The 27,919-nt window shown below is 42.0% G+C and overlaps 1 protein-coding gene and 1 pseudogene across 1 annotated transcript; one reads left to right on the plus strand and one right to left on the minus strand.

Moving 5' to 3' along the window:
• Sec61a2 (SEC61 translocon subunit alpha 2) lies at positions 1–27,133 on the minus strand. The gene is made up of 12 exons (XM_051151354.1): positions 26,993–27,133; positions 24,991–25,058; positions 23,298–23,363; positions 15,957–16,035; positions 12,266–12,397; positions 12,029–12,138; positions 7,212–7,365; positions 6,198–6,358; positions 5,728–5,925; positions 3,343–3,534; positions 2,841–2,917; positions 1–900 (listed from the first exon to the last, which is right to left on the minus strand). The coding sequence occupies exons 1-12, from the start codon at positions 26,997–26,999 to the stop codon at positions 714–716; spliced, it is 1,431 nt and encodes a 476-aa protein (XP_051007311.1). The 5' UTR covers positions 27,000–27,133; the 3' UTR covers positions 1–713.
• Positions 13,894–13,992, plus strand: LOC127194082 (uncharacterized; annotated as a pseudogene).
• Positions 27,134–27,919: the final 786 nt, after the last annotated feature.

The following is a 27,919-nucleotide window of genomic DNA, read 5'->3' on the forward strand; positions in this document are numbered from 1 at the left end:
AGAGAGAAAATACTGATGGGGCATCATATTAGTGCCTATTGGAAGTGGAGGACATAGCCAATACAGCTGGACAGCACTCACAGCTGTCACTGGGAGAAGAGGACAAATGAAAAGCAGGAAAGGAATTAGAAGCAATTGTTTCCAGTGACAGAAATAACTTCAATGCTTGATTTTTTTTTTTTCTCATCCAGGCTGAGTGGCAGTTTTGGGACTGGACAAATCAAGAGGGTTGGAGATGATGCGGGAGGGTAGAGAACATGGATACGATGAGTTAAAAAAGTATAAAAATTATCTAAAATATACATTAGATATAAATGCTCCATAACTCATTAGGGAAGCTCAAAAATACTGGAAAGTGGCAATTTGCACTGCATTTATTTTTTAAACAAGGGAATATTCAGTGTTCTCAATGTTGTGTGCAAAGCTAATCCATGTCACTGTCTTGCTGTCTGACCAACAGTTAGGCAGATACACTGCTTCCCAGCGTCATGGACAACACTAGATGGACAGTGTCAACAAATAATGTAAACTTCAGTTTTAAGGCAGCTGGTACTAATGCTGCGCACAGGCTTAACTCAGTGCCCATTTCAGAAATGGGACAATTAGCACTGAAAACAACAAACTGAGGGAAGAAAGGGGAAACAGCATTATTTGACAGAAACAATATGTCAAAATATTTTCCCTTTCACACACGCAAAGAAATATATGAACATTTAGAAAAACAAAGCACCCATCCCTCCAACTTCAGCCTGTTCCTTAACAAATATTTCAAAATACTGATAAATAATAGTGACTGCAAGCAGGATCCCAGTCCCAGAGCCAATGGCCCCAAGGAAGTCTGCTAACACCGACAGGGCACCAATGCACAGACCCCCGAAGGCAGCTGCTGTAGGGATGTACCTGAAAGAGAAAACACCTTTCATCAGGCGATAGGAGACGAGAGAACACAATAGCTGGAAGCAATGCAAGAAATGACTCCCTCAATATAAACTCATCAGAGCAGTCTTCACTGCTGAGATGTTGTATGCAAGAGAAGGAAGACTGATTAAGGCAATGATTTCAAACCACCACATTTTTAAAATGTTAATAGCCACAAAGCAGTGCAATTTTTAGGATAAATGATTAGAATTTTAGACTGAAACTTTAAGTATTATTTGTAACTATAGTGAGTATATATTTATACATTATTTTTGGGTATGTATATGTATGTATATACACACACACATATATATATACACACACACATATATACAATATATATATATTGTATTTTTCAGTATTTTTTTCCAGACATGTCTCTATAGCCTCCGGTTGGCCTAGAACCCACAGCAGTCCACCTGTTTCAGCTTCCAAGTGCTGAGATTATGTTAACAAGCTATCATGGGGGCTGGGGGGGGGGGCCAGGGGGGGCTGGCTTGTTTAGTCTGGACCTCAAGGACCAAGGGCTAACCCTGAACTCATCCTTCACTCCAGAGCTTCAAGATCAGAGACACATGTGACATCACCTCTGACTAAAATATTTAATATTCTTTTTTTGTTTGTTTGTTTTTTGAGACAATATTTAATATTCTTAAATTCCCTCTGTGGAATGAAAAATAAATTTCAAACCAGGTACATATGTACACACAGGCAAAACACTCATACATGTAAAATAACTTAAGATAGGAACACTAGTGCCAGTTCAAGAAATAGCTGAAGAAACAGCAGTCCACATACAGCTAGGTTTCATTATACTGGCCTGGTAGGCTGCATAGCCCAGGCTGGCCTTGAGCTTGCAGCAATCCTGCATTAGCCTCCCAAGGGCTCAAGTTACAGGAGTAGACTATATATTTCAACTGAATGTATAAAGTAGTATATGAATTTTATCTCAATAAAGCTGTCACCAAAGGCCAAATACCTGATACCTGGGGTCAATCTTACTACCTGGAGGTAGGGGTGCCAGTGTTTAGACGCTCCCTGGTTCTGCCAACCAACACTGAGAACTACTAATATGCATCATTTTCACACTGAGTAAGCAATGAAAGCACAGTCTCAGTTTAAAATTATAAAGGCTGCTGTCGTGGTTTGAATAGGAATAGCCCCCATAGACTCATGTTTGAGTGCTCGGCCAATAGGAAGTGGCACTACTGGGTATGGCTTTGTTGGAGGAAGCGTGTCACTGCTGGTGTGGGCTTTGTGGTCTACTATGCTCAAGCTCCTCCAGCACTATGTCTGCCTGCAGGCTGCCATGCTTTCCGCCATGATGATAATGGACTAAACCTCTAAAACTAAGCCAGCCCAAATTCAATGTTTCCTTTATAAAAGTTGCCATGGTTGTGGTGTCTCTTCATAGCAATAAAACCCTAACACGACTGCCTAAACAAGACCCGAACGAGGACAACACCAACAGACATGCTAACAGGGAAAGAGTCCCAACCCTGAGACCTAGGCAACTCAGGAATACTGAGAGCCCCAATTGGTTTTCCAATACCAAATGGTCAGCTCTAAAATCATGTATGTATAAATACCACTATACAGATACAGAAGACTATTTATATATTTAGGAATGAATATATATGCTAATTTAGGAAAGTGTGTGACAAAAAGAGGCAGGATACTATGAATTTGAGAGACAGCAGCTAGAGGTGGGGGAATACACTGGAGGGGGAAAAGGGGAAAATGACAGTTTTTAAAAAAAATTTTTAAGATTATAAAAGGGCCAATTTTTAAATTTTAGTTAAATTTTAGTTCTCTTGTGAAGAGCAGAAAACAGTGAATATAGTGAATATGAGTAAAGCAATAACCATTACAGATGAAAGGACTAAACATCATCTTACAAAGAAATGACCTTGTGACCTTACCTGTTCAGCTCATGGACCATGGAGGTATCTCTGTGGCCCCTCATCACCATCTGCTGTTCTTTAAGCTGCTTAGCCACCTGGCCAAAAAGAAAAGAAAAAAAAAATTGAATTTAAACTATTCCCATTTTATTGTTTTCTACACTTAAAACACAAGAACCTCAACACTGGCATCGTATTACTTCTACTGAACATAAGGAAACTAAGGTGGCAATGCCGCCAAGCTTATGCTAGCCATGTCACATCTGTGTTCTCGGCATCTTTCCGTATTAGTTCTGTAAAGAGGAACTGAATACTAGAGAAAAGGTTGTGCGAGTAGGACTGAGTTTTGGAGGATCACGAGGCCATGGTAAAAGTTTCAGAGAACCAACTCTTAGCCTGCTAGGGATATGTTTCACTAAGAAGATGTGAACAAAGCTTAAAGCTACGAAAGTAACTTATTTTGACAGCCAAATACTATGACTTTTTTTTTTACAAAGTCATTTTTAAGGAGCCACGTACTTACGTCTTTGGCTGAGGAGCCAGACACTTCTATCCAGGTCTTAGAAAAGAACGCGCAGGACCCCAACATGAAGATGATGTACACAACCACGTGGACGGGGTCCTCAAATATGGCTCCCATGGACTCAGGAGGCGACAAATAGTAGCAAAGGCCACCAACAGGGTAGGAACGAGCAGGCCCTCCCCCACTGACATCCTATCAAAGAAAAATTGAATAAAACAAATGCCCAACCTGACTAGTCGAAAACACTAGGGTTTTTGTTTACGGCTGAGGATTAAACCTGTGAATTACCATGACTCACACCACACACCTAAAGATTTGTCTCCGTTTTGAGATGAAGTTTCACTGTGTTACCCAATATGACCTCAAACTCTGTAAAGTATCTCCTGAGTATTTGAGACTACAGTTGTTATTGCCAGAATTTATATATTTGAATTTTTCAAAAGCTTTCACAATGTTTTAACTTTTTAAAAGAGAAACTTTGCCAGGCATGGTGGAGCACACCTTTAATCCCAGCACTCGGGAGGCAGAGGCAAGCAGATCTCTATGAGTTTGAGGCCAGCCTGGTCTACAAAATGAATCTACGACAGCCAAGGCTACACAGAGAAACATCTTGAAAACCAAAACAAAAAGAGAACCTTTATTATTATGTAGTGTGTATGATGCCTGCGGGCTGAGGAGTGCGTGGCACAGTGCATATGTGGAGGTCAAGGGACAACTCTGTGGAGTTGGTTCTCGCCTGCCACCTTTTCATGATATCAGGGGTCAAACTCCAGAATGTCAGATGTGCACAGAAAACGCCTTTACCTGCTGAGCCATTTCATCAGCCCTGCAGCCAGTGGGGTCTATGTAACTTTAGGAGTTAACACTGTATCCTTCAGACCTTCAAAATTATGTACTTTACTTTGTGTAAAACACTTTATGTGTATCATTAACACAAGAATGAGTTTTTAAAATATACATCTATAATTTGAGGATAAAAATAGAACAATTTATAAATAATCTGATTATATTTAGAGTCTGAAATGTTTCTCAACTCTTTGGGAATGACTGTTACATTTTGCAGTATTAAGAATGCAAACCGCCAGACGGTGGTAGGACATGTCTTTAATCCTAGCACTTGGGAGGCAGAGGCAGGCCAGCCTGGTCTATAGAGTGAGTTCCAGGACCACCAAGGCTACACAAAAAAAACCCTGTCTCGAAAAACCAGAGGTGGTGGTGGCTGCGAGTGAATGGGGGACCAGACACAAATAAAATCATTTTGCCAGGGGGTAGTGGCTCACAACTTTCATCCCAGCACTTGAGAGGCAGAGGCAGGTGGATCTCGGTAAGTTCAAGGTCAGCTTGGACTACAGAGGGAGTTCCAGTTCCAAGACAGCCAGAACTACACAGAGAAACCCTGTCTTGAAAAACTTAATAAATAAATAAATAAATGCCATCAGCTAGGCATGAAAGAACGCACCTATAATCCCAGCACTCAAAACTGAGTCAAGAGGATCAAGTGGTTAAGGCCAGCCTGAGCCTCAAGAAAAAAATAAATAATAAGGAATGCAATCAAAATAGTGACAGGAAACAGCTTTCTGCCTAAGTTACTCTAGGTTTGTAATTATATAGACTAAGTACTATATCTCAAGAAGGACTCCAAAATATTATTTTTGGTAGAAAGCAAGTTCTAGAATTATATACTCTATAAAAGAACTTTCAAAAAGGAGACTGTCCTTTTATATAATTCTATAAGAGGGGAAATGCTCTTACTATATGATCAAATTTTGGCTGGATTGCTTTAAAAACTAAATAAATAGATTACTTTGTTTTTTGGATTTAGTGGATTCTGTTTCTGGTTTCAGTCTTGTTAACTGCATGCCCCTCTCCAGCCTACTCAAACTCAAGCTAGTTTTTTCCACTCAGGGCATGAAAATGAAAGAAATATAAAGATGATGATTATTTTTCCCATTTTTGCAATCATCTGTATTTCCCTATACTGAAAAATAGAAAATGTTATAACAGACATCAGAGCAAGACAACAAGAGGCCGAATGTGTGGCACACACCTCTGATGCCTACGCACAGAGGCTGAAGCAAGAGGACTCCTGGTTAGCCTGGGCTACAGCATGGGACCACATCTCAACAACAAAGACTAAGACTCAGAAAATCATTTTTATGGAAACAATTATGATTCTTAGCCTAAAAAGCTATTCAAATGATACTACAGATGCTTTCTATATAGTAAAATATTAAAAACTACTTGGCCAATCTTAGTCTTAGAACATTTACCAAATTTTCCAAATAACAAAATGGTACAGGTGAATAAATTTCAAAATGCTTCAATGTCAGCTAAAAAGACAACTATAAAATACAAATTTTAAATAATAAAAACAAACATACTCACGGCCCACTGTCCTAGTAAGTTTACTAAGAAGTTGCCACTAAATCGAACAGACAGCATCTGGGAAATGACATACAAGTTTGAAACTAGGGCAGACTGGAGAATTATGGGAATATTCGATGTGTAGAAGAGCTTGATGGGATAGCTACTGTACTGTCCTCGATACCGAGCCGACTTAATGGGCAAGTCCACACGGAACCCCTAAAAATGAAATGAAGAGTAAAAAGACCTGCATATCAAAGAGTGCTGAGGAAAGGTAGAAACAGAGTGTGTGACAAGCCAGCAACCAAACTTGTACCCTCCCCAAAGAGGTTTTTTCTTCTTTCCTACTTCATGGTCCATGTTTTCCACCTTCAAGCTAGAGTTTCAAGACTGGTCCTTGAAGCACTGACTTGTTGGGCGCCATCCTTTTGAACAGCATTCACAATTTTACAAGACAAACACAGTTGTATCAGTGAAATGGTTCCACGTACCTGAAAATAGATGACAACAGCGAACACGAACACGGTAGCAATGAGGTTCATGAGGTTGGGGAGGTTCTGCCGGTAGAAGGCTTCCCTCAGGGCTCGGACTTTGTCTGTCCTGGTAGCCAACAAGTGAAACAGAGCTATGACTGCGCCCTCAAACTCCGTACCTGAGAAATCAAGACAAATAAACTGTGGATACCTCTTCCAAAGTCGCCTCAAAGTTCTAAACAAATAACGTGAACCTCGAGCCAATTTACCAGTTTATGACTCTACATTATATGGATTTATGGCGTAGCCATGTGTGTGGGTTCTAAACATATGTCAATCATGGAGGCAAATTTCAACATAAATCTGCAATTTTCATCCATAAAGGTTTGCCTCTCCTTTACTCTAGGGAAAGGAAAGAAGTACTTTTAGGGATAATAAAAAGCAGCAGCAAAGCATAATAAAAAAGTCAGAATCAGAGCAGGTATATTTATCTACCACGTTTGCCTTTAGTTGATTGCACCAAGAATGTTAATACACTATCAGGGGTATTTCTTAAGGCTGGGATCAAACATTGACTAGTTAGGATAGGATGATTACTGAGAAGTGCAAAGGAATATGGGGAAAGAAAATGAAATCTTTCAAAACTTAGATGCTATCACAAAGCCAGTTAGAGGCAAGGGGATGAGTGGCCCCTGGGGACGGCCAAATTGTAATCCATCCACTACCTTTCCGTCCCTCCGCTGCAATCAGGGAGGTAAGTGACTGGCAGCAATGGCTTAAGCAAGGTCAACAGACAAAATTGCAATACTGTAGGCAACCACTGGCACTTTAACGGAGCAGGTCAGAATGCACTCGTTTGGACGCCCTACTGCATATTTCATACGTCTCTGCTCATTAAGTTTTAAACGACTAGCATTCGTGGCCCCCGGGGTAGCAAACTGGAGTGGCTAAGGCATGTGCTGCTGCATTAAGGACTCATTTTCAGCATACATCCAGCAAAACTCGTGCAGTTGCAGTCACTGTGCAATGTACCTCTGCCAGTGTTAATGGTAGTGGGACTAAAGGCCTTCCAGACAATGGTTTCACAGATGTTGGTGGCAATAAAGAGGGAAATACCAGACCCCAAGCCGTAACCCTTCTGTAGCAGCTCATCTAACAGCAGCACAATCAAACCAGCAACAAACAACTGTGGGGAAAGAAATGCACGTAAGCGGAAGCAAGAAAAAAACTCAGGAAGGGGCAGACGAACGGCTATTTCAGTTTGTGCATTCCCAATAACAGAGCTAAGTGGTGTTCTTCAGCACTGTGGCATCTGCAGCTTCTGACTGCTACTAGTCAGAGGCCACTTCTGAACGCCAGGCACTAGGAATACTGTCGCAGTACATAGCAAACATTTCACAGCAGTAATGCCATGTGCATAGTTTCCCTCACAACGTCTAAACTGGGCCTTATGGGGGGTGAGGCACTAAATAATAATAATAATAATAATCACAGCTTAGAATTTGATAGAGAAAAAAACATAAAATATTCCAAATACTTCCATCTAAGTAAAAGGCCAAATAAATTACAAATTAAAAGAAATTCTCCACTCCCTAATGGATAAGAATGAGATTGAAAAAACATTTTACCAAGTATTGTTATTTTCTATATAACATAGTATGTATAAAATAAGCCGAAAATCAGAGCACAACTGAGTATACAAATTATAACATAAAAATGTATTCGATATTTACTTTATTTTATTTTTCTCTTGGTTTTTTTGAGACTGGGTTTCTCTGTGTAGCCTTGGCTGTCCTGGACTTGTTTTGTAGACCTGGCTGTCCTCAAACGCCTAGCAATGTGCCTCTGCCTCGCGAGTGCTGGGACGACAGGTGGGCGCCACCACGTCCAGCTTATTTGATATTTACTATGACAAAGACTGACTATACATTTGAAAAGATTTCACCATGTTTTCAAGCTCATCTTTTTTAAAAAATGCAAACATACTAAATTTAGCTTATGGCTATCCTCTGAGAAGCCATGCCTATAGAAACATGTGTCAGTAAAGCCAATCCACAGTTTCAGTCATGTGGCTCTTTCCTAACTGAAATACCTTCCCTCATCAACAGGGAAATAAGGCATGCTGGTAAGCCCCCTGCCTTGCTACCTTATACAGGTCCCTCCGTTTCACTCTCCCCTACAGAAACAAGGAGGTCGCTTCAGTTCCTCCCAGCTCAAGCAGCCCACCTTCATTACCCACTTGACCAGTCAATGTACATATCAAACATACCATTTAAGCATGCTTACCTTACACACCACAGTTTTTTTTCTGTTGTTTTTTTTTAACTGCCATTTCAGTGCCTGTACAAAGCCTAACTTGTCTACTTAAAGCTTTTAGTTTAACTTTCAAACAACTAGAAGAGGGGCCTAATTCTTAAAACTCCTAAGAGATCACGGTAAACTTTTACTGTTTGAAAACCCAACGTTGACATTCTGATAAGGTAAGAGAGAAGTTAAGGCTGGCTTTGATTTTGGCCACAGGTAGGTAATGGTCATGGAGTATTCCGTCACTAAACCCATGCCCACTGCAGGAGACAGTGCCCACTCACAAATCAGTCACTCGTGGTTCAACACATGATCTGTCCGAAGACACATGAGGTTCTACAGACTAATGCTGGCCTACAGAGCCATTAATGCGCTTTGAAAATGGATTCATCTTTTTCAGAAGTAAGAAAAGTATGAATAAATCTAAATGAGCAATGGCTTGTGGAACTTGTAGAATAGGGAAAAAGCTAGTAAGAACCACATATGCTCATGTAAGAGGAAGCAGCAGTAGCAAAGGACAGCAGCACCTCCGTGAAGCCCAGTGACAGCACAGCAGTGACCAAGCACACATGGGCAGTGCACAGATGACCTGAGTGGATGTAAACCACTCAGCTGTCAGCCTTGTGTCGGCCCACACCACTTAGTTTGACAAAAGCATACTTACCTTCACTGTGTGCCATGGACAATGACACTTTCTATTTTGTGTTTAATTTCAATCAAGAACCAATTTAGATTTCAAAACCAATTAGTGGAAAGAGCACTATGTGAGTGAAACAAAAACAAAGTGAGAAATACCTTCCATAACAGCATGCAAACAGTTTTCAAAAACCTATGTTTCTAGGTGAATACACACTGATCCAATCACAGCTCTTCAGTGTAGCCACATAGTTTCAATGTTAGCAATCCCTTGAAAAGACACAAATGGGTCACTGCCCACCAACAATCAAACATGACATTTTTCTTTATACATTAACACTAAAAGAATTAATCACAACAGACATCTGTATACCAGAATTTATGTCAGCAAGTTTATGCATATTTGCTCATTTCATTCTTAGAAATAATAAACTTTCTGAATGTGTAAAAGAAATATCACATCCTGAACTCCATTTGTCAGTTTAAGTGTGTAAGCTGTTCTGTGCTGGCCCCTCTGCTAAGCAGCCCACAGCGTCAATCTACATTCCCTGACTCTAAGCCTAGCTGAGGGAAAGTACCAGAGAAATCACACTGGGACAAGGTGTTCTGAGGGCTTGATACTAGTCCTCAATGTCCTTTTTAAAAAATTGCAAGGCTACTTTAGACTAAGGGAGTATTGTGGAGGTAATACATACTTAGTATTCTCAAGACCCTCAAATCCAAAAGAAAACAAAACCAAAATGGCGTAAAACTTTATTGGCTGCATAAAGCAAATATTTTAAAGCCTATCAGGATATCTAATATGCAAGCCCTGCAAAAGGATCTTGATCAACCCCCAAAGGGTTGAAACACACAGGTTGGTGTTTTGTTTTGTTTTGTTTTGTTTTGTTTTTGAGACAGGGTTTCTCTGTGTAACAGCCCTGGCTGTCCTGGAACTCTCTTTGTAGATCAGGCTGGCCTTGAACTCACAGAGATCCCTTGCCTCTGCCGCCTGAGTGCTGGAATTAAAGGTGTACACCACCACGCCCGGCTCAAGAACCACTGCTTTAAAGAAACAAAACACAAGCATGATGTCCTATCAATAGCATCTTCAGCACTGCACCAGCATATAAAGAAACCCTAAGCACTGAAGGATGCTAAAGTCAGTGTCCAGAGCATCTTCCCTCCCATTCCTCTGCGTCTCTTCCTTTTCCAATGCTCAATGGCTACAATGTTGTCAAGCACGTGATTTGTCAGTGGAGAAATAAAGGAGGTGCTCTTCCCGTATGAAATGCATCTTATGCAGGAAGAGAATGCACTAGGCCTCAGCAAGTTACCAAAGCCCCAGCAATCCATGACAAAGCCTGCCCTAGCACACAGACACAACAGTTATAATTCATTAGAGGTCATCCTTATTAATCATGCCAACAGATACTTGATGATCTAACTCTCTGTCCTGAGTCAGGCTCACTGAATACTCTTTCTTATCTGACTTGCTTCCTATATAAGACTTATTTAGAGGGGGGAGGGGAAAGGTAAATTATGCCCATCAAAGATAGTCATTTCTCAAATACTGGCATTTGAGACTACTTCAAAAATATGAACTTGATCTTGTGAACTTTTAGGAAAAAAATCCCAGATTAATTCTAATTTCATATAGTATATAAAATAAATTTCCACAGTAACCAGGACTCTAGTTTGCATATTTTATTAACTTAAAACATTAAAAAGAAAAAGGTTTCTAAACATTACATACAGTCAAAATTACGTTGGTCTTTAAAATTTCCATTCTAAAATATCCATTTTGGAAACCCATACAAGGCTGAAGCGATAGCTAAGCTGGCAGCTGGCCTACTACACACAAGCTCTAGGTTCAGCCCCCAGTGCTGCATAAACCAAGTATGACACAGCATATGGGCAATGCTAGCACCTGAGACGTAAGGGTGGGAGAAGCAGGAACTCAAGGCCATCCTCAGCTATATCCTGAGTTTAAGGCAAGTCCAGGCTATATGGCATTGCCTCTCATAAATAGATACATACATACATACATACATACATGCATACATACATACTCTCCCTCCCTCCAAGGAACACATGTACGTGAGTATATATATTTTGCTGGCACTAAAATTATTTAGAACATCACAGTTTTGTACTCCACCAAGAAAGAAAAGGGTCAGATGACCTGCTAAATGCCTAAGATCTGAGCACTCAAGATGCAGAGACAAAAGGCCTCCAAGTTTGAGGCCTGTGAGGTAAACTGTGACAAACTATCTTATTACAGCAAATTAGGCATTTCAGACTTGGACAGCTAGCTTCATCTAGCTTACTGTTACCGTGCCTTCTTTAGAGGAACAGGTTTCATTTTAATAATAATTTCATGCTGCACATGTTTGTCTCTAATTGGTGATTCAAGAAATCCTCCCCTGCAAACACCCAAACAACTGGGACTACAGGTATGCACAACCGTGCAGGGGTTCACAGCAGGTTTTCTGAAGTGACTTCGGCCAACAAGTACACTCAAACATATTCTATACCAACAGCTAGGATGCTCTAACCTCAGCAGCTATGGCCAAGCTGACAACCACCCAGAGGCAATGAACACCCCACCACTGCCACCTGGCTGTCAACAGCAGGAGTACACTGTTAACTGAGGGACTATATTAGGATTCCTGAGACATCCAAATGTGGAAAATGCACATCACAGAACAGTGACAAAGAGGCATCCAGAACTCTTAGGTGACAGACTGCGAAGCTATGTGAACAAACTTTTATTCTTTTACACCAACATATTTATGTCACTTCAGTAATAATGTTGTAATTAAATAAAATAATTCGGAAGGAAATTATTCATATCATTCACCTAAAGAACTGTTAGATAAAAGGGACCAAACTGTTGTATTAATGTATGAAAACACAGGGTTTCTTACCTGTATAATGATAAGGAGACAGATGCCAGCGCCCATTTCCGCAGGGTCCCCGTACATGCCCGTCATGACATACACAATGGCTTGCCCAATGGTAATGATCATACCAAATACTGACAAAAAAGGAGTACATGCTTACAACCAAAGACAAAAAGCAATAAAACCAAAAAGCTATAGGAAACATCTTTCCACAAGCACACTCAAATCTGGAAGAAGCTCTTTAATTGTATGATTGCTCACGTTTCTGGGCTCCGTTGAACAGAGCTCTGTCTTTGGGTGTGTCTCCAACTTCAATGATTTTGGCTCCAGCTAACAACTGCATAATCAAACCAGATGTTACAATTGGGGAGATACCCAATTCCATCAGCGTTCCTATAAAGAAAGAGACCAAAAGCAACAACTATTGTACCTAACACAGATTATTTGGAGCATCCCAGTCCTGACATAATAAGTGTGTTTAAATAGTGACACATTTCCATTGGGTGAAACGTGTTACACTATAAAAACTGTTAATTAAAATACCAACTCCTTGGCCTGGAGACATGGCTCAGTGGTTAAGAGCGCTGACTGCTCTTCCAGAGGTCCTGCGTTCAATTCCCAGCAACCACATAATGGCTCACAACCATCTGTAATGTGATCTGATGCATACTGTATACATAATAAATAAATCTTTAAAAAAAAAATTACCAACTCCTTGTTAAAAGAAACCTCAAGGCTGACAGGTATAGCTAAGTTGTAGAAAACATGATGCTCTGGGTTTAATATCCAGCTTCAAAACAGAAAAAAAAAAGGAAAAACAAAAGGCTAGGGGCCAGCCAGGTGACTAACTCATTAAAAGCACTTCTCACTATACCCAACAACCTGAGTGCAATTCCCAGGACCCAAATGATGGAAAAAGAAAACTCAAAGCTGTCCTCTGATCTCTAAAGACATACTATGACATGCACATGCATACATACACAAATACATTTTTAAATTTTTAAGTGTTACGATATAAAATAGCCTTGTGGCAGAGTGTTGTCTAATATGTGAGGGCTTAATGTTTAATTAACAGTATCACGAATTTAAAACATAAGTAAGCAGAGGTAGGGATGTGGCTCGAGTACCTGCCTAGCGCATATAAAACCCTATATCCAATGTCTAGGACGGGCAGGAGGGAAGGAGGGAAAAGGGAGAGCTTCCAAAGGTTTTGTCTAAACCATTGTTTTTTAAACTTATACTAAAATTGGGGGTTATTAAATTTTTTATCACATTTATTTACTTATTATACTCTAGTTTCTCTTCAGATCATACAAACTTTTTACCTTTTACTTAGTTACATTACTTGTTTAGTATATGAGAGGGTATATGTCTGGGAACACCTGATACAGCTTATGCATGGAGGTCAGAGGGGAACTTGCATTGTGTTAATTCTCTCCTTCTCCCACGTCAGTCCTGGGGTACAAACTCTCACATTAATAGGCTGGAATGGCAAGTACCTTAACCTTACTGAACCATCTCATCAGACCCTGTTTGTTTCTATGATAGAGGCTTGGTATTTATCCCAGGCTAGCTTCAAACTCTGTGGCCAGGCGTGAGCTTGAAGTCCCAATTCTCCTGTCTCTACTTCCTAAGAGCTAGGATCACGGGTGGGTGCATCCTCAGGAGGCTCAGGATGTTGTCTTATGTGCTACAGTTAGCAGGTGGTTCACAGGATGCTTGCTGAGTCAGTAATTAAATAAGTTACATTATATTCTCATGCTGTAATATGCCCATTAAATGAAGGAACTCATTAAAGACATTTTAAAAAACAACAGTACATATATATATATATATGTGAATATACAGTTTTGAGTATGTATATTATATATTTTAAACATGTAAACTTAGTGCTCATTTCGGAAGCACACATACTAAAATTGGGTACAGAGATTAGTATGGCCCTGTGCAAGAATAACATGCAAATTCATGAAGCATTCTACATTTTTAAAGCATATAAGTTCAAATGTAAATGAATATGTAAAGGAAAGATGTGATTAATATCTGAAACTTGTCAACATCCCAGGAATGTGCACCATATATGTGTTGGTGCACTTTATAACTGTTGATACAATTAAAACATAATAAATCTTTCAGGAAACAGTGGCTGCATAGACCCGTGCTATGTCAGCTGATAAAAACAGCTTCTCTCTACAGTGAACAGTAGTTGGCCAATGTGCTGAAAACAAGTGACTACTGAGTGTTCAGCCTTTAGAGGAAGGACTACCACCATCCTCATGCTCAGGGAACACCTCAGAAAAAGGGATGGCAAGAATGTAAGAGCCGGGTAACGGGGAGGAAGCTGTAAAATGCTGTAGTGTGTGCATGCTATGGCCACGGCACTCAACCCCACAGCAGAACTGACGCTTATAAAAAGTCTGCACAGGACTGAGCCACTGAACATTTGCTGTCAGCAGGACAGCCACTGGCGATTTACTCACATTCCAGTGGCCAGCTTGACACCAGTCCACTAAGTCACAAGCCAAAGATAAAAACAAGAGGGCTGGAAAAATAGCTCGGCAGTTAAAAACACTGACTACTCTTCCTGAGGGTCCAGGTTTAATTCCCCACACCCAAAAAGTAGCTCACAACTATCTGTAACTCCAATTCTAGAGGGTCTTGTGCTGGCCCCCATGGGCACCAGGCATACATGGGGTGCACACACATCCAGGCAAAACACTCAGAATATGAAATAAGAAAGAAAGAAAGAAAGAAAGAAAGAAAGAAAGAAAGAAAGAAAGAAAGGCAGGCAGGCAGGAAGGAAGGAAGGAGACACGAAATGGAATGAGGACTTGAGGACTGGCTGGAGGTGAAAGGGTAGAGGGAAGATGACTGTGTGAAGAATATGTGGAACTGTTAATGAATTTGGGGGAGAAAATAAGAAGGGGGCGGGAGGGCCAATGAGTAAAGATACTTCTGTGGCAGGCCTGGCAACCTGAGTTCAACCCTTCAATCCCTGGAACCCACATAAAGGTAGAAAGAGATCAGCTCCACAAAGTTGTACTCTGGCCTCCACTGTGACTTGTATATGTGTGCGCACGCGCGCACACACACACACTTTAATAAATAAATGAGCCAATATTAATCCTATAGTCTAAAAAACAACTACCAGTAATATGCCATATATTCAAAATATTGCCCCCAAACATACATCACCATTTCTGAAGTTCAAGTAGCCTCAGGCTATCTGGTCAGCCGCAGTGCTGACACCCCGCTCGCTCTCCCAGGCTGCGTCAGGCTGTCTTACTCTTGTGGGCTTTGGCTCAGGCTTTCCTCTCCCACTGGCCCAAGGACTATACTCCAATGCAAGCACATCGCCTCCCTGACACTGCAAATCATGGGATTTAACAAAAGGAAAATCCCTAGCATAGGGCTGAGAAGATGGTTCAGGGGGTAAAGAGCTTGTTGCATAAAGGAAGTACAGAATTCAGATCTCCAGCACCCGTGTAAACACCACCAAACAAGTGGTGTGGTGGGCCACCTGTAACCCAAGCTCCCAGGGTACAATCAGGGTACAACTCTAGGGCTGTCTAGAGTAAGCTGACTAGCTAGACCACCAGAACTAGCAAGCTCTGAGTTCAAATGAGAGACCCAGCCTCAACACAAAAGGTATGATGGCACACATTTAGGAGGCAGAGGTAAGGAGGGTATCTGAGAGTTCTAGGCCAGCCAGAGTTACATAGTGAGACACTGTCTCAAATATATATACAGTAGACAGTGATCAAGACACTAGTCAACCTCTTACTCTCACTGTGTACACATGTATGTGTGCCCACACACATTCAAACACACATGCACACACACACTAAAGTCAGTGTTGTCACTACTGCAAGCTGGTTTCTACTCCTAAGCAATGGGTTTCTGTTCTGTCTCCCCCATATAAAACAGCAGGATGGAGGTCAAAAGTGCATACCTCTGTTGGATGCAAGAATAACTCTCATCCAGTAGAAGGGATCTGCAGAATCCGATGACATGATCCCAAACAGCGGAATCTGAAACATCACACAAAACACTTAATGGGATCATAAGGGCAGTCCGCAAGGGACAGGCTCTTAATTTAAAATGCAATTGTTAGGCCCACAATGCCTGTTAGATACTGTCTGTAATTTCTAATAAAAGCTTAAAGTTCTCCAATAAACGCCACAGTAAACACTCCTCAGTACAGAGAATATGCCTAACACTGCTACATATCTAAAAGTAGCAAAGTAGATCAGTTTTATTTTTTCACCACAACTAAAAAATATGCCAGGCCTGGTGGTCATGGTACACACCTTTAATCCGGGATGCAGAGGCAGGCGATCTCTCTGAATTCGAGGCCCACATGGTCTACAGACTGAGTTCCAGGACAGCCAGGGCTACACAGAGACACCCTGAGAAGGAGGGGAGGAGGAAGAGAAATAGAGAAGAAAGAAGAAGAAATAATCCTGAAATAAAAACTAAAATTCAAAATTGTATACAGCATAAGTTCAAAACTCAATACAGAAAATAATACTGGAAAAGAAATCCTTTTTAAGAATTCAATACTGATTATATGTAAAAGGTGAGATTATGATTGTTTTTCTTCCTTATTCTTCTCACGAATTATCAAATATTTTATTGTAAGCTATCATCTCCCACCCAGTTTTTTGACAAGGTCTCAATCTGTAGTGCAGCTTGGTCAATAACATGTTATGTACCTCAAGATAGCCCTGAATTTGAAGGAATCTAACACACCCAGAAACCTATTAACTTTTAATCCAGGAAAACAAAAACCCTTAGCTAGGCCTCATTGATCACACCTGTAATCCCAGCACTTAGAAGACTGAGGCAGGAGGATTGCTGCTACAAACAGACAAGGGGGGGCGGGGAAGAGGGAGGGGGAGGAGAGTGGGGGACGTGGGAAGTCTTCACTTCAAATTATTGCCTATTGCAGGACACATGTTTAGCTTCCTTACCACAGTGGGGAGGAATGCACAGCCCGGCACACGCTAGCCGGGCCCTTTACCACTGGGGAATTATGTACCTCCCAGCCACCCATGTATAAGAAACAATTGGTGAATCCCCTTCTCAAACGTGACATATCCCTTTCTCAAAAATGCAGTTTCTGTCACAAGGAAAATGGTATTGTTAATTTCAAGAATCTCTCAGGGCTGAGGAAATAGTTCAGTTGACAGCAGTGTTTCCCACACAAGCATGAGGGGCAGAGTTGGGGGACTGCATGAGAAGAACCGTGTACCCGCACATGTCTGTAACACACGACAGGGAAGGGCAGAGACAGGAGGGTCCCTGCAGCTTGTCAACCAGGCAGTGTAGCTCATAGGAAACCACAGACCTCCATAGCCAAGCGAGCACACACATATAAGTCCATGCACACATCCAAAAAGAAACAAAAACTCTGAAACAATTTAAAATGTTTTTAAACTCCAAAATATGCTGCCAGAAATTTTAAGTAACTAAATCTCTGGGATGCTTGAGCTCTTATAAGCTAGGCAGTGGAACTGGTAAAGCAGAAGGTGTGGCTAGTTTGTGTGTACCCTGCATCTGTGGACAGTCTTCACCTGAGCCAAGTGAGGACTGAGGAAGTCACCGTGTAGGAACCCACTGACACTACAGGACAGTACCTAGCCAAGGCCCCTGGAACAACGCTTTATACTTCTTCTGGAGCTATACTTCTTCTGCAGGTCCTTAAATGTCCAAAGAACTGCTAAGTCTATTTTCTGTAAAGTCTTTCTTTTAGCAAACCTGGCAGAATATTAATACAACACAGTACTCTGGAAAACCCAAATACTCCATGCTCTAATGTAGATGCAGAAAAGGAGCGCTGGGATTTTTCAAAAGCACTGGGAAGCCAAAGCTGAATAAGGCAACCTGGGCGGTGGGACTGCAAGTTGCAGATCTGGAATGTGGCTCGGTGTCTGCCTAGCATGTTCAAGGGCCCAGGGTCCCCCCAGTGCTGAAAATGAACAAGATGGCAAGTCACAGTTACAATACAGGATTAGGATTAGCCCCACCCCCACCCCCCAGCACATAACAAAGTACAAACATATGAAAGAGAAAAAGCTAATCAGAACTTTAAAAAGCTGCAGGAAAATAAAAACATGTACAAAGCAGCTGCAATGGTCATGGTTGACTACTAACTTGATAGGATTTAGCATCACCTAAGAAACAAGCTCGAACAGGTCTGCAAAAGTATTTTCAGAGAACTTTGAAGAGTGAGGTGGCATCCTGAAGCGGGAGACAGCACCTCACAGTGGATTAAATGGTAAAGCAGGTCAAGGGACCGAGCAGGCGGAGGGTCAGGAAGCCTCCCTCCCTCCCTGGTCCCTCTGCTTCCAGACAGCAGGCACAATGTGACTAGCCCAGCCACCCCACGCTCCCGTCACCACACCTTTCTGGCACTGTGGACTGAACCCTTAGGTTGTGAGCCACAGTACCCCATCATTTCTCAGGCCGCTTCCATCAGGTGCTTTGCCACAGCAACAGGCAACGTGACTAGTAACAGCTGCTACACAGGAAAAAGGTGATAAGAGTTGAAGATCACAGATAGCTAGCTGCCTACCCACTCCAGGGCGAAGCTAGCAATCCTCAGAATGCCCACTAACATTCCAAATTTGGAGAGAAGTAAATTCCCTGCTTTTGTTAAGAGGAGCTGAGAAGAAAGGGAAGTGAAGCGATGGCGCGAGCCTCTAGGATGGAACCGAATATTATGGCGATATGTTAAATTTGAAAACTGAGAAATGACCTGGAGCCTAGAATGGAATATAGACCTCCACAGTTAGGTGGTGAGAACAACCACGGGGGGAAAAAAATCAAAGCAGAGCCCTGAAAACATTTAATGTAATGATCTCAGCTTCTCTCACCTCCCACCATTCCCTCAAGCTAGAGAAAACTGGCTAGAACTTGTTTTATATTCAGCTGACATCACCCACACTGGGCAGAGCTGCCCAAACGTGAGAAAGACAAAAAGCAACAGCTTAGCGACTGTCTAAACACAGGGACCACAGGGACCACAACGGCATGAGTGGGCCACAGCATGGGGCATTCCTGAGAACAGCCTTGGTTTGTGTAAGAAACATTGGTTTGTGATGGGACGCTGAATGCAGGGCCTATATAAGCTAGATAAGCACCTCGGAGGCAGGACGGGGGAGTGGGTTTTGTTTTGTTTTCCTTTTAACTCTGTAGAAAGGGTCTCTCTAAGCTGCCCAGGCTGGCCTTCCCCTTGAGACCTCCTGCCTCAGCTGCCAGAGTAGCTGAGATCACAGGGCAATGGCGCCAGGCCTGGAGGGCATTCTTTCATCAGTGTTTCCTTCTTGGGATCTGGGTAATGATTTAAATCCCAAAACCTCACTATCTATATTTTTACAGGTTGCTGACCCTTATAGAAGATTCAGTATTTTTAAGACAATTCTCATAAATAAATCAACCTAAAAAGTGAAAGCTCTGTGTGTGTGTGTGTATGCGTGTGTGTGTGTGTGTGTGTGTGTGTGTGTGTGTGTGTGTGTGTGTGTGTGTGTGTACACATATATATGTATGCACACACACAGTGGGCATTCTTACAAAAATGCACATAATGATTCTAGATGTTTATATGAAAACATAAAAGAACTACAGTTGGTCCATTTAAGTAAAGAACAAAGCTGCAAGATTTTTCCTAACTCATTAGTATAAGAATAGTGTCAGAATCCAGCTGTTGCTCAGAACACAATACTTCCCGCAGCTTTTCCCTGTCACAGATACCAGCAGACCACCCTACTGAGACATTTGAGTCCTGAGCTAACAGAGTCCCAGGTGCCAACACCTTTCTAGCCTAAGAAGTGAGCCTGCATCAAAGTGAGCACTGAGGACCACAAAGCTGGCTCCTTGCCCTCTTCTGTGCCTCCTGCTTAGGAACCAGAGAGCCTGCTGTAGGCTCAGGATGTGAAACATCCCTAATTCTCAGAAACGTGTAAAAAGAGACTCTCACGTCTGCCGTGGGGGATGACTCCTTGCTTCAGAGGCCCTATTTATTATGCTGTCTCTGATGTTGGGGCCCAACTCTCCTCACAGCCCCCACTATGCTACTGCCTCTCTTTCTATCCATCTGTGACATTAATTATTCATATTCTCTGTCTTAGGTGTTTACTGCTGTGAAAAAAACACCATGACCAAAAGCAACTTGGGGAAGAAAGGTTTATTTCACCATCTAGGTGCACCTGGCTCGGCTTGTTTTCTTTCTTTTTTTAATCAAGAAAATACAGTAGGCACACGGTGGCGCACGCCTTTAATCCCAGCACTAAGGAGACAAATCAGGCAGATCTCTGTGCGTTCTAGGCCAGCCAGGTCTACACAGTAAATTCCAGGACAACTTGTCTCAGAAAGAAAAAAGAAGAAGAAAATGCCTTAGTGGCTTCCCTATCGGCAGGTCTTTCTTATAGTAGCACTCTCTCCTCTCAGATAGCTCTAGCTTGTGTCAAGCTGACAAAGCAGTAGGCAGTGTACTTCCAACAATCAGCCTCAGTGCTCCTCTTCAACACTCACGTGACACCTTTCAATTGTGATTTACTTTGAAGTTATGGGTATTAATTAATATAGGACTATTTTCTGTAAAATGGCCGTATAGAGCAAGAAAACAGGAGAGTAAGACATGTGTTTATATAAAAACTAGTATTCAATAAGATTCCAAGATAATTTCAACTGGGAAATTTCTCAGCAAATTGTTCTAGAACAAGTGGATACCTTTGTAGAAAAAATTATCTTGGAACAGATCACCAGCCAGTACATGCAAGCTAAATGTTCAGAAGAACACTAGAGAAGAATTTTTACAACAGGCAAAAATTTCTCAGGTTGGCCTGACCCAGCATAGTGATGAACATCTTTAATGCCAACATTTGGGAGGCAGAGGCAGGAGGAGGCTCTGTCTCAAAAAAGAAAACAAAAAGGCTTTCACAGGTGGGTTGGGTGAGTGACACACTCCCAGAATCCACACTTAGGAGACGGAGACATGCAGTTCACAAGGTAAAGGCCTTCATGGACTACACAGAGGCCGCTCTCAAGAATAATAGTAAATATACTGGGCAGTGATGGTGCACACCAGGACAGGCAGAGCTACACAGATGAACACTGTCTTGGAAAAAACAAAAAAGAAAAGAAGGAAAAAAGAATAATAGTAGTGGTGATAAATAAATTTCTTACATTTTTATTGGGCAAAGAACTTACATATTGTATTCAGAAACCATAAAAAGTTTACAGTTCAATAATAAGACAATAAAGCTGGCTGGTGGTGGCACACACCTTTAATCCCAGCACTCAAGAAGCAGAGGCAAGCAGATCTCTGTGAGTTCAAGGCCAGCCTGGTCTACAAAGTAAGTCCAGTACAGCCAAGACTACACAGAGAAACCTTGTCTCAAAAAAAAAAAAAAAAAAAAAAAAAGACAATAACCAATTTTTAAAATTCAAAATAGGCAAATGACTTTAAAAGATACTTTACGAAAGACAAATTTATACCAAATACACGTCACACATAAAAAATTGCTCAGTATCATTTATCAAGGGAATTGACACTAAAACCACACCTATCAGGATAACTGCCATTCATGACAGACGAACTAGTTGGAAACAAACAAAACCTAAGCAGAAAACGCACAGGAGTCTCAACTGGGAGCACCAGAGGTAAAGAGCACTGAACACGGTTACCATGCAGATCAGCAACCTATCCTAACCATGCACTCCTGAGAGCAAAAAGACTCGTACACAAATGTTCACAGCAGTCTGTTTCAGCCAAAGACTGCACACAAGCCAAATGTCCAACACGTAAGTGAATGCCCTGTGATATAGTCACACAGCAGAAATGAAAATTGCTGACAACAGGAGAGAATAATGGGGCACAAATGCGGCCAAGGTACATAATACTGTTGAGTGAAAATGCAACAATGAACCCACCGCTTTGTACAATGAGTGTGTGAAAGCAAAATGACAGTATTCCAGATAAACAGTGTGTTGCTATCAAACCCACATTATAATAGATGCACACAGTTATTCAAATGAAAAAAAATTGCTAACAACACAGATAAATCTCAAAAATATTATAAATTCAGATGCCGACACCATGACTATATATATGTGGAATTCTAGAAAAGACAAACTATAGTAATGAAGGGCAAGTCGGAGCTTGCCTAGGACTGAGGGTTAGGAAAACAGGGGATGAAGAGTGACAAGGAACTTTTGAGGGTAACAACAATGTTCTGTTCCTACTTAAGTAATAGCTTCTTGGGTATACACATGTCAAAACTCTTCAGAATGTACAGTTTAAAATGTTACTTTGTACATATAACTCCCTAAAGTTGATCTTTTTAATGGGTGGGGGTGGGGGAGGGGGAGCAGAGAGAACTTCAGAGACTTTAACAGCATGTGGTAGAAAGGTAGAAATATAAGTGCATGCTTCTTTCTTTGCACTTAATTTTTTTTTTTAAAACTACTCCCTCCTGACCATTCAAAGCAAAATTAAATCAAGTACGGAAATAAAAGTACTTTAGTGACCTGATAATTTCATTCTCCAACACCAAGCTGACCTGAGTTCAATCCCTGGAACCTACAGGGTGACAGGAGAGAATGAACTCCAACAAGTTGTCCTTCACCTCCACACATAAGCCACAGTGTTAGTGCATGCCAACATTCACACGAACACACACACATCAAAGAAACCAACAGTAAGCTGGGGGAGGGGGTCCAACTCTTTAATCCTAGTGCTGGAGGCCAGCCTGGTCTACAAAGCCTCTGAAACCCTGTACAAAGAAAACCCCCAGGGGAGGGGGCAACAAAATAATGACAGTGCTAATGATGCCACTCAACTTAACCAGCAACTCAGTCGCACAGGGCTTTCCTAGCATCCAGAAAACCATGGGTTTGATTCCCATACCACAAAGAAATAAAAACAACAGAACTCAAGAGCTGAAGAGATGGCTTGAAAGCTAGGAGTCCTTGCTGCTCTTCCAGAGGACACAAGTTCAATTCTCAGAACCCACACTGGGTAGCTCACAACTAGCTGTAACTCCAGCTCCAGAGGATCTGACACCCTCTTCTGGCCTCCATGGGCACCTACACATCACACACACACACACACACACACACACACACACACACACACACAGGAACCTACACATCACACACAAAATAAATCTTACAAAAAAAAAGCAACACTCAATATATTTCAGTATATTGTTTTAGCAGTTTTTCTAATTCTCACTAATCAAGACCTTAAAAGTAATACAGATATATATTCAACGGTTTGGTTACATACCTGACAGCACACTAAGAAAATGAAGAGTGTTATAGCAGTCCATAGCACCTTCTCTCTGAACTGAATCTGCACAACAGAAGTACAAAGAATGATCAATCAAAACCAAGAAAAACCAAAGTCAAAGCAAAAATCCACACTAAGACACCGTAACCATTCCCCACTGGGGCATGCTCCTATTATTTACACAACCTAGCTTGATCCAGCTAAGCAAAGAGCCAAACAGCTCAAAGATAAGTCTCTCCTTTTCAAAACAAAAGATATTAAGTTTTCTGAGCTCTTTGGATATTATAGATAATAATCCTCAGTCAGATGTACATTAGTGAAGATTTTCTTTCATTCTTTAGGCTGATTCTCCTTTGCTGTGCAGAAACTTTTAATTTCATAAAATTCCATTTATCAGCTGTCCCTTATCTTTTCAGTGACTGGAGTCCACCCAGAAGCCCCTGCGCACGCCTGCATATGAAGGCGCTCCCTCTATTCTTTCTTCTCACAGTTCAGGGCTCCCAGGGTCATATTGAGGTTTTTTGTTGTTGTTGTTTTTAATCTATTTGGTGCTGACTAAATTTGAAAGATTTGACTATGACTTGTAATAGTTAAATCTGTATCTCCAATGTGCTGCTAGCCCCCCATGTGCTGCCACAAGAAAGATAATTTGAATATAGATGTTTCACGTATACTATACAAGGTAAATGAAACTGAAGAGGAGGCAAAGTAAAGCAGATTCGATACACAAGGTTCAGTTAGTAAGGGAACTGCATGAAACTCTGAACGATTTTACCCAGGAATCCTAGGACATTTCACAGACTGTGAAACTTACACATTAGGATGCCTAAAATAGAACTTGAGCAGCCATCTCTACAATCTCAAATCATCAAAAATTCAAGGTACTTCTAAAGAAAACAGTAAGTCCAACAAAAGTGTTATCAGCCTCTATGTCCCTATTTTGTTTTTAATTCCCTAATAACTAAAAGCACAGAAAAGGATAATCTGGCAACTAGAAATTTTGAAATCAGTATTATTTCTGGAATTTAAAGTATCCGAGTTCCAAATATGCTCAATGATTGGAGAACAATGTGATATAGTTATGATACCGTCTAAACACATTCCTGCTATTTCTTTCCAAACAAAAAAAATCAAAATATGGGAGACATACTTACGCCACTGCAATTTATTATATAAAACAGTTGGTACTCACCAAAACCTAACCATGCGATCCTATCATTAGCTAGCAATACACACATCCTACACCAAAGAAATTATAAAGAACCACATGATGAGGAGTATATACTGTATCTTAACACACAGGCCAAGAAGCACTTGGGTTGGATAACTTAAAACAACATTTTTGAGAGAATGAGAATCCTTCCTAGTCTTAATCTCCCTCCTTCCCTCCCCCCTCCACCCCTCTCTCCTTGTTTTTGTCTGTCTCTCTCATTCCCTTCCTCCCTCCTCTCCAAGAGAATCAATCCCCAAAAGTTGCCCTTTGACCTCCACAGGTACACTGGTGCACAGGCACAAACATATATATGAGAAATATTAATTTAACTTAAAATTTAAAAACAAGTCTGTACTTGTTTGCAAGATAACATTTTCCACCTAGAAGCAGAAATGTTGGGGTAAGGAAATCAGCCTTGGTGGTTTGGCAGAGTAAGTCACTCTGTTACCTGCTATATTACTAAAATAGTACACTTACTTTCCTTTCAGGCTTCTGAATTTCTGGTAGAACTGCACAGAAAGGTTTAATAACTTCTAAAAACTTGACTGCAAAAAGAAAATGTTAAGGTTTAAAAATGTATCTTTGAATGGTTCGATAACAAATTTGCTTTAACAGCAGTTTATCCCACCCACCAAAATTAAATAATCATGATGTTCTCAGGTTCAAATAAGTAGATCTACAAGAGATAAAGCTGCCCAACTGGCTAGTGAGTAGAAGGAAAGGTAAGTGGAGAACCCTGACTTCCCTGCTTCTCATGCTTAAAGCCAATCCTTTTATCTATACAACAAAAATATTCAAATCATCACTATGTAAAGTAAACAGAGCAGTTTACTACAGTACTCATAGATGGTAGAAGAGAGGGAGCCTCTCCTAGGAATGGCACAGTAGGACCTGAGCTTAGCCTGGAGTACTGACTTAAACAGCTGAAAGATGGCAACATTCACTAGGCAAAGAAAAAAATTAGGATTACCTCCTACGGGCAACCGTTTTTTTTTTTTTTTTTTTGCTTTTTGAGACAGCGTTTGTCAGTGTGGCTATGGCTGTCCTGGAACTCATTCTGTAGACCAGACCAGCCTCAAACTCAGAGAGCCCGCTAGCTAGCCTCTGATGAGATTGAAGGCATGCGCTACAACCACCTGGTTTACAGACAACTTTTAAAATTCTACACTACTTCATTTCAGTTAGCCCATTTCACTGCTAACCTTATCAAAGTAACCGTATCAAAGTTCTTGCTTATACACAAGAATCAGCCCAGAGAATGGCAGTTACATTTATTAGAAAGCACTGCTTTCCAAGGCTACTTTTCCAGCAAATGAAAGTAAGATAAGCCAAGGTTTAGGGATGGACACTGTCTCCCAAGACGCACAGGCCAGAGGACTCGAACAAAGTAGAAGTCACTAATGTCGGCTAGAATTTATAACTGTCATGTTTGTTATCTAAGTCCAAGTTTGGACTATTTAGAAAGTAAGTCTAAATTCTGAAAACATTCACCTGTAATTTAAAAAAAAAAAATCTTCGGGTCACATCAGAAAACTCCCTATAATCTTATCCCGTTTCCTTTCCATCTCAGCCCCAGGGACCATGCGGGATTTCTTGGCATTTTATGATTTATTGTACTGGCATTCAGGTTCAAACAACGCTGTTGCGTGCCGCTACGTATCCTAACTCTCCTCATGCTGCAGAATTCCATTTATCATTCACAGTCTAAGGCCAGGGGTCTCTTCTATTTTGTTTCCAATTTCCCCCCGAATGTCTACCAGTTGGCCAACTGGGTGCACTGCTTGGACATGCAGTTAGGTATCCCTTTATACGCAAACATGTGAACTGCTAGGTAAGTATTTTATGTGATTAGACATGTGGGTGAGTGTTTGAGGCAGGGCCCTCGAAGGATCTCATAATAGGAGGCCTCGTCCCTACCGCGTGCACCAACTTCCAGTTTTCAATGACTACAGAATGACTGGAAAGAATATTTCAAGGAAAACGCTTAGCTACCCATCACACGCCTTTCCTCCCCTAAAACACATTCTATGAATCACGTTTTTTTTTTTAATTTTAAATGAGGGAGACTTATTCATCGCAACACGCCAAGGAATCGTGATTCGGGAATAATAATTTTTTTAAATATATATATTAATGAGCTTCGTCAGATCCAGAAAAATCCCAAGTGGTCCAAGGCGAAAAGAGTGTCCTAACTCCCCGCCCTCCCCCCAAGTCAATGGCCTCCCCGCGCCATCCTCGCTCCTCGCCGCCGAAGGGGAGCAAACCCGGACGTCTGAGTGCCCGTGACCCCCCAGGCAAGGCCTCGCTGACCGGAGGCGCCTCGGCAGAGGCCCCCCAACTCCCGCCGTCCGCGGCGACCCCGGCGAGGCCTGCGCATCTCCCGCCCCCATGACGACCCTAAAGGGGGAAGCGGCTCCACTGCCCACAGCCCGGAGGGACCCGCGGCCCTGGAGGTTCCCGCTCCGGCCACCACACTCACTGCCCATGGCGGCGGCTCAGGACACCCGGCGGGGAACCACGGGGCTCACAGCTGCCTCCGCTGCGCTCCTCACGAATCTGGCCTAGGCGGCGGAGGCTCGGGACACGATCCGACCGTCCCCGCACAAGCTCCGCCCACGAGTCATGTGATGGACACTCGGCTCCGCCCAGACCGGCCCGCAGACCTGGCCCTGGCCGTTGGCTGACGGCCACCGCGTTGCTATAGTTACCATTGGCGGGAGTGGGGAGGGGGAGAGACAGCGGCGGTGGGCGCAGGGGTGGGGCTGGACGCCAGGAGGCGGGGCTGTGCCGCCATAGTGGGCGTGTCTTGGTGGTTGCTCTCCCCAATTCCAGGCCTCCCAGAGGCCTCCGAGACCCAGGGGTTTTTCCTTTTCCAAGTTGGTTTCCTGGATTAGGTTTACCAGTCCTGGAGTCCTGCTGGTCCCCTGAGGTCTGGGGCTAAGCTTCCAGAAGCAGCCTTTTCTTTCTGTCCCATCTTAACTGTAACTTCTTAGAGATTTGTAAATAGTGGTGACGAGCTGTGCAGTTTACCACCATGCTCCTACCCATCTTCAAAATACAGACATCAAGGTTTTATGCCTCCTGAGACTGAGGAGTTCTCTGAAGTTAGTTCTTCGACACTTCTGGTGGCTCCTCCTGTCTCTCAATGTGTGCCTTCCTGGACAGTATGTAGTCAAAACTACAAAAACAAAGCTACAGTGGCAGAACTCAGCCAGTCCTATATTGTGGTCTGCATGAATGCCTTTGGGCAATCGACCTAGCTGAGCTTCCTTGACAAAATATGGACAATAGCAGCCACCTCAAGCCGGCTTGGAAGTTAAAGAAGGCTCTCAGATTACTTTTCCTTACTCAAACTTTAAGTCGATCCCAGAAATCAAGTCCTCTGCAACAAGTTATGTCAAAGGTG

The sequence above is a fragment of the Acomys russatus genome, chromosome 9, assembly GCF_903995435.1.
Source record: "Acomys russatus chromosome 9, mAcoRus1.1, whole genome shotgun sequence".
Taxonomy (NCBI): domain Eukaryota; kingdom Metazoa; phylum Chordata; class Mammalia; order Rodentia; family Muridae; genus Acomys; species Acomys russatus.

Coding starts and splice junctions, on each gene's coding strand:
- Sec61a2 (XM_051151354.1), bottom strand. Junction 5,926..6,197: donor CTGTTGTCATCTATTTTCAG/GTACGTGGAACC, acceptor TTTCATTTTTAG/GGGTTCCGTGTGGACTTGCC. Junction 901..2,840: donor ATGGTCCATGAGCTGAACAG/GTAAGGTCACAA, acceptor TTTCTCTTTCAG/GTACATCCCTACAGCAGCTG.